The 17,234-nt window shown below is 24.5% G+C and overlaps 1 protein-coding gene across 1 annotated transcript; it reads right to left on the bottom strand.

Annotated features, from left to right (window-relative positions):
- Positions 1-8,113: 8,113 nt before the first annotated feature.
- LOC112601523 (peptide transporter family 1-like) lies at positions 8,114-16,276 on the bottom strand. The gene is made up of 15 exons (XM_025349193.1): positions 16,244-16,276; positions 14,825-14,897; positions 14,573-14,714; positions 14,397-14,489; positions 11,947-12,221; positions 11,593-11,675; positions 11,333-11,500; positions 10,116-10,367; positions 9,782-10,045; positions 9,428-9,534; positions 9,214-9,345; positions 9,019-9,121; positions 8,805-8,933; positions 8,332-8,436; positions 8,114-8,266 (listed from the first exon to the last, which is right to left on the bottom strand). The coding sequence occupies exons 1-15, from the start codon at positions 16,274-16,276 to the stop codon at positions 8,114-8,116; spliced, it is 2,112 nt and encodes a 703-aa protein (XP_025204978.1).
- Between the last annotated feature and the right edge of the window lie 958 nt (positions 16,277-17,234).

Below are 17,234 nucleotides of genomic sequence, written 5' to 3'. Positions count from 1 at the left end.
AAATTTTGTAAAATTGTATTTTAAGTGACATATTAAACTCGTGACAATATTGTAAAATTTATATAATATTGATGGCATTGAAATAACTCGAATTTAATAATATGTGAATTATAATTTTTCAGCAAACAATACATATTTTAATATATTATGGTAATGTAATGTCAAATTATTATAGTTTTCAAGGTGGTATTTAAAATAATTTTTACTTCAGGACATTCTTTATACACATGTTCATATGTTAAAATATCTAATGAGTAATGACTAATAAATTATCAAAAAAGTTGTTAAAGATTTTGGATACGTAATACATAATATGAATATGATAAAATGTGTTCTCTAATAGAACTGAATTAAAATGTTTATAGAATAAAGTAACACATTTATCGAAGACAATTTATACAATAGAAATCTGAAACTAAGCTATATTCACAACATTTTCAATATATTGTCTGCCTATATCAGAAATAAAAGTGATAACTGATAACAAATTAACTAAACCCGTTTTGTGTTGACTTAATAGAAAGCATCAATCTGTTTATTAATTAAAATGCTCTTCTGTTATTATTATTTTTTTGACTAGATTGGTACATGATTCGTACTTACAAATCCTATTGATATATATATTTTTAAGCACGGTCAAAAATCTTAAGAATTAAAATTGAGATCCCATATAATAAAATAAATAAATAAATAAATTGTTTTATAACTATTTCAAAATATTATAAATATATATGCTCCATTTTTTTTTATAAGTGTTTTAAGTTTGATAAAATTTGTCAAAATCAAGAATATTCAATTGTTTTTTCATAGATATAATTTTCAATTTTAGATTTTGAGCTGAGTGATGTATTGATTTTTCACTGTGTGTGTTTTTATTTTTACCAATAAAATACTACGATTTTTAAACTGGGTAGCTTTGGATAATAAATTAGATCTAAAAAATTTCGATTTTTTTAGTTTTTTTCTATAAATTTCAATAAACAAATTGGGTTAAAATTTTTATTTTAGTAAATTATCTCACATCAGTTATTTTTGTAGCTGTATAAAAGTATTAAAAATACAGACATATATATATATATATATTTTTTTTATTGCATTTGATGTTAAAATCGCGAAAAATTGCAAACTATTTTTTTAGTTGGAAATTCATAAATCTTTACGTTTTATATCTAATTTTTGTAAATTTAACACAAGATTTCTTATGAATAGTTTAACCATAAATATTGAAAAACAATTATTTTTTATAATAAACATTTTAAGTTCAAATTTGCAAAAAATTATGTATTTTAACGATGTTAATTATTTTGTTACAATAAAAAAAATATTATTCGTGAGGGTTTAAGACTTGTAAGTTTATTATATTATTATGATTTTTACTAAACACAATGGAATTTTTGATTTATTATAAGATATTGCAACTATTTATAATATAAACACGTTTTTACTGTTTTTCAATATTGACAAAAAAAAAGAATGATGTTATTATATTTTTATGGTTTTAATAATTAAACACATATAATTATATAATAAAAAATGCAACATTTTCGGAAAATATAATATTAACCCACTGTATTATTCAAAGTAAAATAAATTACTTTAATAGATATATCAAAAAAAATTATCACAAAATATATTTAATGATATAGGCTGACTGAAAAATCGTTTTCCATTAGAATACAATGATATATAATTGAATTCAAATTTAACGAATTCATTACAGTTACCCACTCGATACTTTATGTTAAGTAGAGCGATACCACTTGTCTACTTTTTTATAACTACGGGCTTAAAGTTTAAACATTTACTTCAAGATTTCTTATAAGTAGTTCTTCTTTAAATTCAAAATTTAAAAAAACATATAAGTACTTTTTTTTTTATATAGTTTTTATTGCAATTTTATATTAAAGCGAAAAATAACGATTTAAATTTTTTTTTTTTTATAAAAATATTACTCTCGGTTACTTAAAACATTTACATAAATAGGTATATAATTATATTTCAATATTTTACAATACACAAAAACATTGCAACATTTCAAAACATTTAGACTAATTGTAATTTATAACCTAGATATTATACCATAAAACTATTTATACTGTTTTACGATAAATCTAATACAAGTAATATTCAATATTATTAATAAGGGATGATAACTGTTAATATTCAGTTGCCAATTCTTAGAATTTAATATAATTATAATTACGTGTGAGCGATAATACTATTCAATACTAAAAGCGATCAATTCAACCATCCAAAATTACTACGACCAATTTACCGCGAAGAATTCAAGCGAAATTACTTTGTAAGTGACGTCACATCACAATATAAATTGTTTTGATATATTTATTTATAGTTGTAGTAATAATAATGTATATCCTACACTTACCATTTGTTCACTCAATAGAATACTAGATATGCCACAAACACGCTGATCACTTCAAGGACGATTTTCATTTTCTACGTAATTATATACGAAGCACGCTTCACTTATCCGTAAATTTGTCACACCATCTTCAATCGAATCGTTTAAAAAAAAAACCAAACGTTTTGTGACAATTTTTAATTACACTTTTCATATTATTCACCTGGTCGCAGTATCGAAAAATAATACATTATATTCATTTATGTTAAGTTTTACGAATAAAATATTAAAGACATTCTCTAACTAAACAATATCGTGTATTTATTAATGACAATTAATATTTCATGAGTCATGATATTTTTAAATATATAAATTTAAGTATTATTCAGTACTGCAGTATAGGTAGTTTGGTTTAGTTATATTACTCTTTACGCACATGTATTTCTGTATTGTTCGATATTTATTATTGGTCTTATATACTATAATTTTCAAAAACAGTAATTTTCTTCAATTTTGTCCCCAATAGGTGTAATATTTTAATTTTTATACTGAAATTTTACTTAGATAAATCTCACTAAAGTAACAAGGCGTCACCAAACATAAGACTAGAGTATAGTAGACATTTTTATTTCTTAAGTTAAAAATAAAAACGGGATAATGAATGAAATGTTTACATTAAATTATTAAAAAAAAAAATAACTGATATGTACTTGATTTTGAATAGACATTGTTGAAATAATTACATCTAACAAATTTTCAAATGCAATTGTTAATGAACTAACAAGAGGTATGAAGGACTTCATATTCAACGAGGACTATATCAAATTATCAATTCAAGTATTACACAATAATATGTATGTAGGAAGTATTTAAAAAATCAATAAATTATATCAACATTTCGAATTGGCGTATACTAAAATATAATTTAAACTAAATAATTTAAAAATGATAAAAATAAAAAATAAAATGGGTAATTTATTATAGTAGTATATTATACCTTAGTAAATGTGAATTTTACAAAGGTTACCATGAATACGGAGCCAGCTAAGTTCTTAAGTAAATATTGTGGTAGTTGCTACATTATATGAATATAATTTTCTTCGTCTTTGGTAAATAATATTACATCTTATATATAGTTCCATTGTATTTACAATTTACAAAATCTTATTATATATTCATACAATTCACAAGAGATTAATTATAAACCTCAGGTCAAGTACTTTATAATTTTACCATTTTATCGCCATTTCGTTGTAATGTGAGTGTAAAAGACATGAGTGGTATTATGTAGGTATATAATTAGTAAGGCCAATAATTTTCCATTGTAGAATACAATATACCTGAAATAATGTTATGTTATTTTTTTCTTAACGTTATGAACTTTTTGGGTACTTACTTCTCATCTTAATGTAATTAAAATTCATCCCTCAAAATAAAAATAAAAGGTATATGGTTGACGAGTTTTTCTTTACATAGATCAATTATGTAATATTATTGTTAAAATCAAATTTATGTTTGACCTAAATTCTAAAATCATCTTTTTTCTTATTTTAAGTATAGAAACTATTGTAAAATAAACAATATTTGGAAATATACCTTAGTTTAACGTTTCAACTAGACTGTTACGAATTCCAACAGCCAACATGATTTAATAATATTTTGCTTAAATTAAATTGGACTAAATGATAATAAATGTCCTAAAGTGACTGAAAAAAGATTTTAATGAAATAATTTATTAGACAAAACATATTTCTATTTTTTCTTACAAATATCTTATTTTAATTTAAAACCCAATGTCATAGTGGTACGAGTGTAATTGTATAAATGAAATAACTAGTCTACATTTAAACGATGTACCCATTATGGCTATGAAAATAAAATATTAAAATGTTAGTTAAATTTATTCGCTTTATTTAAAATATATTAAAAATATGTTGACAGCGATTTTTATTTATGCATATTTGAAGTGAAATTATATTTAAATAAATACTAATGATTTTTAGTTATTTTTCAAATTTTTTTTTCACTTTAAAATTTAAAATTAATGACACAATGAATTTTATGGTACGTTCGATACATTAGTATTCCTTGTTATTTTCAAGATTAGATAAATTTTTGATTATTTTTGTAAAAATATCTTATAAAATTATGTTTAAATGGAACACATATATTTCAATTACCCACTCAATGACAAGATTCAATCAGCATTGTGCACTGTGCAGACAACAGTTTAGATTAGATTAGCAGAGCTCCTCAGTGTTTATAAATTAAATTACCAAGGATCAGCCTATTTTCATCAATCAATTTATTATATTGCTTAAGTGGTTTAAACTCTCAATAGAAAGAATATAATGTAATATTTAATAATTTTATATTAGTTTTTAGTGAAATTATTGATAACAATAAAATCAAAACATTCCCCTCTCCTCCAATGACAACTTCGACACAAAAAAATCATTTTAATTTTAAGCCTAGTACGATCCCAACGACGTCTTCTGAGACGTTCTGAGATACTATAGCACAAAAATATTACAATCAAATCCGTTGTAAATATTTATACACCCTTGTCAGTGTGATATCATATAAACAAGCTAAAGTATTAACTTATAATTTGATAATAACAGTGCATGAGATATAAACACAAATTCAACGAATAATTAAAGGCCAATGTAAATATAATATCAGGTTGTTATTTGTTTTTATGTTTTTACATGAAAATGTTATACACAGGACTTAGAAAGAAAATCATAAAAGTAATCATTAAATTATTATGCATTCATAACTATTTTATTTTAAGATTTTTTTACTGATGTATATGTGAAAATGCGTGTATTCCATATTTATATTATTTATAATAATAATATAATGTATAATCAATAGCAAAATTTTTTTAATAAATAAAAATAATTATTGGTTTTTCGTGAGCCAAAACTAAATTCATGTATCAGCCACTCTATAGCAATTAAAAACCTATAGAGGTTAAAAAAGAAAACTATAAACACCCTTTCCCCCTACTGAACTATGATAATCTAAATTAATACATAAACTAATATTTTATACATCATTTTTATAACACATTATAATTTTATAATATTGCAAGTTAAAAATAACATAAAATTGCTCTTATATATTATTATTACACACTAATGTACCTATATTGCCTATATTATACACCGTTAAACACCTAATCAATAGCTTCTAATTATTTTAGTGACCAATCAGTATGAGCTATATTACTATATAATATTCGGTTGGAAATTTATTTTGTGTCAATCACAGAACAAGAAACTATTTAAAAAAAATGATAGAATATTTAAGATTATAATAAAAAAATAATTAATTTTATTAATTAAAAAAATGACAACAGAAAATATAATATAATGCCATTTCAATGAAATAAAATTTTTTAGGTATAGGTGGTATTAATAATTTGAAACAATTAGATTTCTAGAAGAAAAATAATTTATTTGAATATATTTTTTTATTTACTTATTTGCTAAGTTCTTGAAAATATCAGCTATTGGGTGATATTGATAATATTGAAATTATAAATAAATAGAACAGAATTATAACGTTGAACTCAGTGGCAGTTTATCCAAAGATAGGCCTGTGTACAAACCTTAAAAAAAGGCCCACCTTCATTTTTTTAATTATTAATAATATAGATATAGATATATAAATTCAAATTTAAAGTAAACATTTTTATTCTAAAATTCTTATGCAAATCTATAAGGTATTTTCCATTTTTATTAAAATTTCAATTACATAAAAAATAAGATGAAATTACTTCATACAAATAAAATAACATATCATATATATTATTAATTATTAGAATATAATACCTTATAATAATATAAAAATTCAATGGAAATTTCGTTTGCGTGGCTTTTTTTTCTGAAAAATTATTAATTATTTCTTTTAAATTTAACTAACGAGCTCGATTGTTTTTAATAGATAGAACTCCAAGTCCCCTTAATCTTTCTTCACACATTGTGTTCCATAAATTTGATCAGTTTTAATTTTTAAAATTATCGTTCCGCTGTAGCAACTGTTACAGGATGTGTCAAAATAACATGCACGCTGTATATATTTCAGAAAATGTGTTGCTAATGTGGGTTCGGTTCTCTATAACAAGTAATTCGGTAAATGCTTTTACCAATGTTCGTTTTGTAATTTTTTTCTTTAAAACAAGATATAATCGATAAAATTTGACCTGCAAGAGCATTAGAAAAATCAGAGTCATATTATTCTACCAATTAATCAGCGGAGTTATAAATGTGTTCATCTGTTAAATTAATCAACGAATTCGATTGAATAATTTCAAATATTTTGAATACGTTATTTAAGCTGATAAAACGTTCTTTTAGTTGCATTATTGCATTATCCAATATTAAATAAAATATAATTATTTTAAAATGTTCTTCTGCTGAAGTAAAGCAATAATCTTGGAGGATTATGTCATCATTTTTTTTTTTTTTTTACTCTTGGGCTTCTTTTTTCTTGGAATTTTTGTGATATACACCATTTTTTTGACATTTTTACTGTAATTTCGAAAAAGTCACTGTATTGTAACCTGTATTCTTGAAGGTTTATCAATGCAAAATTAAGCCAGGAAACTGCTGTGTTCAGTTCTTGTTTAGGAGACTGAAGAACTTTTGATACAACATTTACAGTTTCCAGAATATTGCCATGAAAATTACAGTGAATATAAAAAATATATAAATAACGTTTAGTCGCCATTACGAAAGTACAGTATATCACATAAATACAATATTTATATTTTATATCAATAATGATATTATGCTGATATCAGATTAAGAAAATGAGAACCATTTGAAATTGAAAATTATTTTTTTATTTTTTTATAAATAACTGTATTTATTTAATTTTTTTTTTTTTTTTTGTAGAACCATGAGCAATATACTCTCCCCTCTCAAGCCGAGGGCCTTTGGCATTTGCACACATCGCACACATGTATGACACGCCACTGGTTGAACTAATGATCGTATAACGATTACTTAATTAGTAGGTTATAGAGATGTCAGTTTTAAATGATATTGCATAAAAATAACAACTGAGATAGAAGATACCGGTAAACATTGAATTATTTACACTAAAATACAAAATAAAATGTTTGTACTTAAGTCTTAATACTTGTTTATGCTAGTTAATTTATATTTTACAGACTATCATTATCTGGCGATGTCAAACTATTTTGCATAATACTGCCACCCGGTCCGAACACAATGACAAATCTATGAGATTAGGTTAAGTTAGTTTATTGGGATTGGGTGGCAGTATTGTGCAAAACAATTCTCATCCGTTCCTAGTTTTTAAAAGAAAAAATAAAGTTTGTGATTGTTATGGGTATTGATTTAAAATTTATGTCAGACTTCAAATTATAAACTCGTGTTTTATTTATTAGGTGCGGCAGGTTGTAGGTGATTAAATATTTGTGGGAAAAGTTTTTCAAGATTAAAACTGTTATGCACTAATATCGCAAAAAATTAAATATTAGTATAATAATAATGCATATTAAATTATTTTATTTACTAATTTTAAAGAACACAAATTAGAGTTCATCAATGACAATGCACATATCTTTGAATTAAACATGAAATAATAATTTCCATAGTACAATTAAGCTTCAACACGCAAATGTATTTAGATACGCATTATGCAAATGTAATTTTAAATTGAATAATATTTTTGAGTTTGGTAATATTTTCAAAGTTTTAAATACGACTATATTCAGTTAAAAACAGTTACTTCTTCTATTTTGTTTTCATTTGGTGTTTTTGTGTCACTTATGATAATATTTTTACTCCGATAAATCACACTAAAATAAGCTAATAATAAAGTGTCAGCAAGCATAAGACCGGAATAAAGTAGAAATTCGCGTGCCTAAATCAAAAACAAAATCAATTTAAAATAAATTTCAGGATTAAAATAAAATAATTTATAGATACTTGATTTTTAATAGACATCGTTGAAATTATAATGACCAGCAAATTCCCAAATGCCATAGTCGATAAACTAACAGCAGCTACGAATGACTTCATGTTTATTGGCGCCTTAATTAAAAAAAAAATATATTTTTAAGTCATAGCAATATCATAAATCAATTATAATTTTATAAACTATTTATGAATTTTTTAATTTTATAAATGTTAATATTTAAACTCAATTATTTAATATTTATCATAACATCCGAGCTTATGATGTAATAAAAACATTTTATACATTTTTATTTTAAACAAATTAAAAAAGGGAATAAGTTTAGTAATTAAGTCTTTTAGAAATATATTCTTATATAAAATATTATTTAAATAGAATAATCATACTAATTTTAATGTATTCATAATAAAATTATGTTTATTTGAATAATAATAAAAAAAAAAAAAAATGTTATAAACCTATAACATAATAAAAACATAGGTACCTCAGTAAATGCAAACTTTATTACGGTGACTATGAATATTATATCAGCTAAACTCATAAACAAATATTGTGGAAGCTGCCACATTATGTGAATATAGTTTCCTTCGTCTTTGATAAATAATCGTACATCCTGTATACATTTATTCCTTATTAGTTACCTAATACTTACAAAAATTAATAACAATTATTCAAAGATCAATCACTCTATATATTACCATTTGATCACCATTCCGTTGTAATGTCAGTGTATAAAACGTGGCTGGTATTATTTCCATAGTTGGCGTGGGTAACATTTTCCCATTATAGAAAATATTATATCTATTTTATATTTCATTATATGTACAAGTACTAAGATTAATTTACTTGTAAATAATTATCATTGTAATGATATAAAAGTATTGGATACTCACTTTCCTACCATAATGGTATTAAAATTTCTCCCTTTAAACAAAGAAAGAGAGTATGATTTTAAAGAGTTGTGATCAGTTTTGGTTAATGTAATATTATTATCGTCAAAATCAAAAGTATAATCGGATACAATCCTGAAAAAATGTGATTTCTTTATTTTTAAATACAAAATTATTATATAACACATAACATTACAGACAATATTTAGATACTAACCTAAAATTAGGGTATCCAAACTTTTCTTTGACTAAACTGTCATAAACTCCGACTCGATTTAATGCGATTTTGTTCGGATTCAATCGGGCCAAGTGATAAGATACCACCTAAAAGTATGTTTTTAAAAACTTTTAAATTTAAATTCCAAAAGTATATAATTAAATAAATAGATATAAAAATAAAAGTTTCATAATATTACAATAGGTACTCGTTTATTTAACTTTTGAAGAGTATTTATCGATTGGACATTAAATTTTTCAAAGTTCGACAAGTAACAACTTATCTTTAAGAGATATAGCGTAATATTATATACAGTAAATAATATTATACATTTTATATAATCGAAATATTTACTTTTCCTTTAATTATTGTCACTGTGGTATTGAACTCGTAGTTTTTCGGCACAAAATTGCAATTTGATGCAAAACTTAATGTGATATCTACAATTTCTTTTGCAGTGACGTTCTGAGACACGATTGTGTGGTTGACATTGATCATTTCGAGTGGGCCGATGTAATCTTTGATGTGTAATGACTTTGATTGTAAGAACACGTCGCAATCAAATCCATTGTAAATGTTTATGTGCCCTTGTCTGGATGATATTTCAGTGGTATTTCCCTTAAAAAAAAAAAAAACCAATCAAAAGTGAGTAAAAAATAAAACTTAGACCTCCGAGTTAAGGCCTTACAATGATTTTAAATTGTAGTAGAGCAGCGATTACAAATCCTATGACCGCTAGAACACCGCAAAAAGAGAGCCGTTGTAACGGTTTTCGGATGCCTATTGCTGCTAACATCGGATAAAAAGCGACATCTAAAAGGAGTAGCACTATTATTGAAAACAACGGTCCTAGTGTCTGGATTTGATCAGGTTTAATAGTCCAATCTAAGAAGTCCACATGACCGTTCATCAGCGTGGCTTGCAACGTCCACCTTGAACTCTATGTCAAAATAGACAAAGCATTACATTAATCCATGTTAACATACCTTACATCATTACACGGGAGAACATTCCATTGATTTTATTTTATTTCTTGTTGGTGAGAGGGTATGGGGTTAGCTTTGTCCAAAGTAAAGTGGCATATAGGTCCATAGATCGATTACTTTAATATGTCCTATTCGTATAAAATTCGATTTGAGGGGGGAGGGGTATTACATTTTTGAATAGCTCGACATCCAAAAACGTCTAGAGATATTCATCTACACAATGACGTAATTTTGACTTTTTTAGAGAGGAGAGGGGTGTCCTAACTCCTAACAATACTTTTGCTCCACAAATATTATCATAGTTTTATTGCGAATACACATTTGTTTATAATATACCTTATAAGTGGTAATTTTCTTGTAAAAAATCCTAGGATTTTTTCTTAAATTTTAGATTATAATTATAACAGGAATGAAGTATATTAAGTATAAAGCAATTTGACAGAATATATTAAAACTAAAACTATTGAATTGTTTATTTAAATTTAATTATTAAATTTATTGAGTAATTTATTATATCAGTTTAATTAATTTTCTATACTCATATATATATATATATATAAATACATATGAAAAAAAGACTTAAATTCAAAAACCTCAATCTCACAATATTCAAGGTAAATGTCTTTTTTTTTACTACCAATTCGTCCAATATTTGATTACTTTCATCCAATGTTTGCGCCGATCGATTGATAAAATGGCTAATCTATTTAGCCATTTCTAAAGAAAACGATACATTATTCAATTTTCAAAGCAGTTTTAAAATATTTATACGTCAACAATATTTTGCAATATTCAATAATGAAAAGAACTAAAAAAATAATTGGTAAGGGTTTTTTACCCCCGGGACCTCCCATCATAAATTCGTTACTGTACTTATAGTTTTCATAGTAATTAATAAAATAGCTAATAGATACTGTACCGGTTGTTCAAACAGTGACCAAAATACTGGATACGCTGTAAATACGCAAAGAACGTTTAAGATAGACCTCGTGTCTGATATTTCAGATTCGGTGTATTTTCCCTTTGCGTTCTCCAACCAATGTGTTTTACTCGGAACGGTTGAAGTAATCTTTGCTCGCAGTGCGTACTTAATGTAAAAACGTGACAATAAAATAAGTATTGATACTTTCTAAATCATTTCCGGTCACTTAAAATATAACATGATAAAACGACACTTACGAAAATACAACCAAATGTCCTGGTTAATTCGTTCCGTTCCGGTTTTTTCTTTACATAGATTGTTTTTCCACTTACAAATATCGCTACAGTATAAAAAATAGTATTTAAATTAAATACGTTGAAAAATGTATCTATTTTATATGTAAATTATAATTGATTAAGAATGACTTATGATTGGGTTATGACTGTGAGCCAGGTAGGAAAGAGGTAGTAATATTAAGTAGTTAGATATTTTATATTTATTTTTGAATCGTATGGTGAAAAAATAATACTTACGTTATTGTTTTATATATATATATATAACCTTCTTGATGATACCTGATGATAAGTATTAAAAATATCAACAATATATACCTGTGCAAGAAATCATCATTACAGCTGTCACACCGAAAGTCAATGGAAAACATGTATCTTTACCAAAACAGTGTACGCTTTGTCTCAATTCGGGCATCAAAAATGTTGAGACCAATCCTCCTGCATATACTGCAATCGAGAATTTAGTAATGAAGTGTTGTAGCTGTTTTTCTTGTTGAGGCAACTGAAATTGATCGCCACCAAATGCAAAAATGCACGGTTTTATTCCACCTGTACCGACCGATATTAAAAATAGTCCGCAGAGTGCAAGGATTCTATAAATAAAATTTAGTATAAACATTTTAAGATAACGATTCGAGATCTTGTAGAGACGTATAATGTATGTTTAAGAGGATTATTTGATGTATGTACTAGTTAGTTAAGAATTTATCGTCCACTTGGGTATCAGTAAAACATTCATCATACTTAAATGTTCTTAATTTTTTAGATGTAAAATGTAATCTAATCTTAAGATCCGTAACACAGTAAATATAGAATAACTAACAATTGTATTATTACATGTAAACACACAAAAAAAAAGATTTTTCCTTGAATCATCATTTATCATATTTTGTCATATATTTAAATTAGTTTAAATACTTATATATTTTGTTGTGGAAATAGAATAATAGTATGTATGTTTTTTTGAAAAATTCATTATAGTTTTGAAAATATTCTTAAATTATGTTTGTATTATATTATGTACTTGACTGACACTTTAAAGACAATAGCATTATAGAATAAAGCATACTAATGTGATATTCTAACTAAACACAACTAAACATTTAGGAATGACTTCAGAGAAAATCCTAGAATCCGCAGTTCCCCTTCCAAGATTATATTTAAAAAAATATATGTATTACATTAGTATAGGTATGTGCCTATTATCTATACTTATAAAGTGTAAATAAACTATAGTAATATAAAATATAATATGATATGATATTACATGAATATTATAACTTAGCCCTCTCTCTCCTCGTTCAACGAAGTTCCTGAAACCGTCCCTGTCAATATTTAAACTCTGGAGTGCTATATCTCTGTATTGTATTATTTAAGCCAGCAGAATATTACTTTTATCTTCTCAGCGAAACAAAAAAAAATGTAAGGTGAGAAAAAGAAATTAATTGTTCATGATTGTTGGTATTTTAATTTAGTATTTCTATTTTTTAAATACTTAATTTGTGTTTTAAATGTGTGAAAGAGATTTTGATAAAAAAATATATATACAGTAGAACCTCGATTATCCGTATTTGCGATTAACCGTGCCCACTCTTCAGAAAATTTTTAAACATAATACTCGATATCAACAATCGTATTAATGACATTTTTGACGATAATAATATGAAGATAAGCAATATTGTACATTGATTATTATATTTATTATATTTATAATTATAATTGAATCAAAATTTTTAAAATTTCATTATTATGAAATTGTACCTATGTTTTTCTAATTATAAATTATAATTAAATAAAAAATGTTATTATTATAAAAAGTCTTGATTAACCGTGATTTTCATTTATCCGTGTGATTGTCTCCTCATCATTACCCCGGATAATCGAGGTTCAACTGTACATATATATCAATATAATATTTCATGAATAATTTTTAATTTGACAAAGATATTTAATAGTTTCATATAAATAAACTTAGATTTTATATTTTTGTAATTATAATTTATCAAATTTAGAATAGGAATTATATTTGTATAAAAAATAAGATTTAGGTTTGACTTTTAGCTAAAATTGATTTGTTCGTGTGGTTTGAATTAAATTGAATGAGTATAGGCGAATAAGCATATTTAAAAGTCTTACAGATATTTATCTGACAATTGTTTAAAGATAATTTGAAAATATGAGATGATTACTAAGTTTGTTTAAGGCTGATGTGGCAGGCCAAGTTCTTGCATGTTTACATATTTATAAGCTGTGTTAAATGTATGCACCCTCTGTTATATTTTCTGAGTACCGTCTATGCGATTTAAAATTTTAACTCAGAAGTATTTTCCATTTTTCCATAATTAGATCTCATGCTAGGCGTATTTAGGCTAAATCATCGTCAAAATAATTTTGAGATATAAAGAAATACTCATAATACAATTTGAATTTCATTATATTAAAAATTGCAGACAGATAAGTAGTTTTCTAGTAGCAGGGTGGTTGCAAATAATTACCGAATAATTTACTAGGTCAAGGCGAAGTTAAGTTTTCGTACTTAGGTATGTTTTTACTCGTGGTGGTCGATTGTCTAGACTGGAAACGTAGTCAAAGTTTAATCAAAGTTACTAAAAGAAATGTGGTGTACATTAAATAAAAAATTTTTTGAGAGACCTAATTCATACTGGGACCTATCGTACTGAGTACCAATATAATTAAATTCAACGGAAGATAGATTGCGTTTCGAAAACTAATTATATATAGGTACTATAAAATAATTGTCAATTAACTTTTGAACGTCCAGGCTGAACATATCTGCAATCGATGCACCGGTGAGTACTATACATCCCAATATGTAGACTGATGAGAAATATAAAATCGTTCTAAAAAATATAATATTTTTAAACAATCATATAAGTACGTGGTTTAAGTTGATTAAATTCGAAACCAAATGTTAATAACATACTTGAATTTTCCCCAACGAGAGTCTCCCAATATCGCACTCGGTATAGGTATGAAGTATGCTAAAAATATGAAACTGTGATATATCATTGTCGACTCGTCACCATTGAACTTCAATATTGTTGTTAGATACAAAACCAAAATGGCTGTGGATAAATTTTTATCGTATTAAAATATTAATGATAAGCAATGAATTTATAAAGTTATAACTTATAACCCATAGTTGAGCTATTGTTAGGTCACTGTATTGACTTACTTTTTAATCCAAAAAAGGTAAATCGTTCACAAAATTCATTGATTACAATTAACCATGTAGACTTGGAGTAATGCTAAAAATCAAACAACTTTTTGAAAATTTAGATTCAATATTCTAGTACATTTTTGTGAAACATAAATAAAGTTATTATTATGCAAAAAGCTTAAGTTAATTGAAATAGACCTTTATTACTTATAGTTTTGAAAACAATCTTAATCAAATTGATTTTTTTTTAATTTTTAAGAGTATTTGATAAGTAATGTGCATATTACATTCAAAAACAATTATTCGAATGTTGTTCTTTATATCAAATACTAAGACATTCATATAGTGTTGAAAAAGATAATTACGTAATTTTAGGAAATAATAGACATTATTATTTTACTATTTACTTTAAACCTAGCGGGTAATTGTAAATTTCACTGATTATACTTTTTTTTTTTTTTTAATTTAAATAACACCGGTTTTTTATTTGAAAAAATGTGTAAATTCTTATAAAATTAAAATTTGACCTGATAAATAAACATCGATTCCGAACAAATTATTTATTTGACTTATATCAGTTTTATTAACGTTTAATTTTAAATTTTATATTGAAACCTACTTTAATTATAATAGAGCATTATGATACACATTTTCCTTTTCAATTTGAAGAAAACATAAATTAAACATTATGTTCAATGTTATCAACTACTGTTTTAATTTTCTAAATGTCTGATACTTTGTTTATCATTAAGTGGATTATGATAGTAATGAATTTGTAAAATTTACATTTTATTCTGATAAAGAACATTAAGCGAAATAATACATTTTCCTGATTGAATAAATGTATATATATATGTAATTTATGTTCTTTTCAGCAAGAAGACATGTAGAAATTGACATTCTCAAACAATTATTTATCGTCGAGAACGGTTCCTCTATGATGTGGTATTACTATCACGTGAGAAAATGCAGAACTGTAGAAGAACTTATTTTCATTCGATTGTTTGCTCATTGAGCAGATTGAACAGAACAGTATACATATATATTAAATTATCTATACAAATTGTATTTGTTTGTTTTTTATAATATCGTGGAATTTATATTTATTTAATGCTAGTGATATTTACATTTTTTTTAGGTATTAACAAAATGTGTTAACTACTTGAAATCGGTGGAAATTATATAAATTCAACATAACTATATTAAAAAAATATCTGAATATATTTTAAATAATATCTAAGCTTTTTTGAAATATTTTATTATCTTATATTAAAAAAAATATATATTGGTGAAACTAAATTGAAAAATTAAACTAAATAAAGCACAATATGCAATAAATTGAACAAGTTAAAACGACAAATTCTTAGTAAATTTACTAAAAGGAATTAACTGTGTGGTTTTTTTAAAATTATGTGTAAATATTTATTAACTCACTGATTTTTTCTTTTGATCAGGTATTAAATCCATGTTATACTGAAAAAACAAACAAATACGCAAAACTACAATACTTAATGAATTAATTATACTTCTAAACTGAAAAATTTAGATTTTTGCATTCAACGTGGGCGTACAATTAACGTTCCTATAAAATCTATAGTTTTTATAATCATTTATACACTTGGACGAATTTACAGTTATGTAATATCAAGGTAGTGGAAAATTGGAGATATCATTTACAACGTCTTATTAAGTCAAAATATACATTTCACGGAGTTTTATTGAGTCGATTACATTGATCATTATACAAAAACTATAAATTTTTTTTTTATTTAAAATACTAATGGTTAGTTAATCTGGTACTTGAAATCATCTTAAATAAAAAATATTATAGAAAATTCCATGTTAAAATAATAATAATAGTTGAGTTTGAATGTTAAACGAATGAAATGTTTATAATTTATAATTTTTTTTTTTTTATAAAAGACAATTCCATATAAATAAAACAAATAAATTAAATTATTATTCATAATTTATAATGTACAACTGGCACTTGACATTCATTAGCAAATTAACCACATTTTAAAAAACGAGTATAATATTTAATTAATTTTTATTATTTACTATAATTCATAAAAATCATATTAACACTTTGATGCCCATAAGCGTGTATACAGGTCATACATTTCAATCAGTTTTATTTTTTATTTAAACACCTTATAGTTCATCGAGACTAGACGTTATATATATATAATTTAATGATTATAGTAATAATAATTATTTTTAACTTAAAATAAAATATCAAAATATTCACATTATAGAAGTACATGGCATACCACAATTATTAAATTTAAACGTAATTTACATTATTTAAATCTAATGAATACAATATGGTGTTCATCAATAACGATAAATATATCTTGACATATTTTAATATGAAAAGAATTATTATATTGTACGGTACTCGAATTTTAATATTCCTATTATT

The sequence above is a fragment of the Melanaphis sacchari genome, unplaced genomic scaffold, assembly GCF_002803265.2.
Source record: "Melanaphis sacchari strain LSU unplaced genomic scaffold, SCAv2.0 Contig79_pilon_pilon, whole genome shotgun sequence".
NCBI classification, from domain to species: domain Eukaryota; kingdom Metazoa; phylum Arthropoda; class Insecta; order Hemiptera; family Aphididae; genus Melanaphis; species Melanaphis sacchari.
This window is presented reverse-complemented; position numbering and strand designations above follow the sequence as displayed.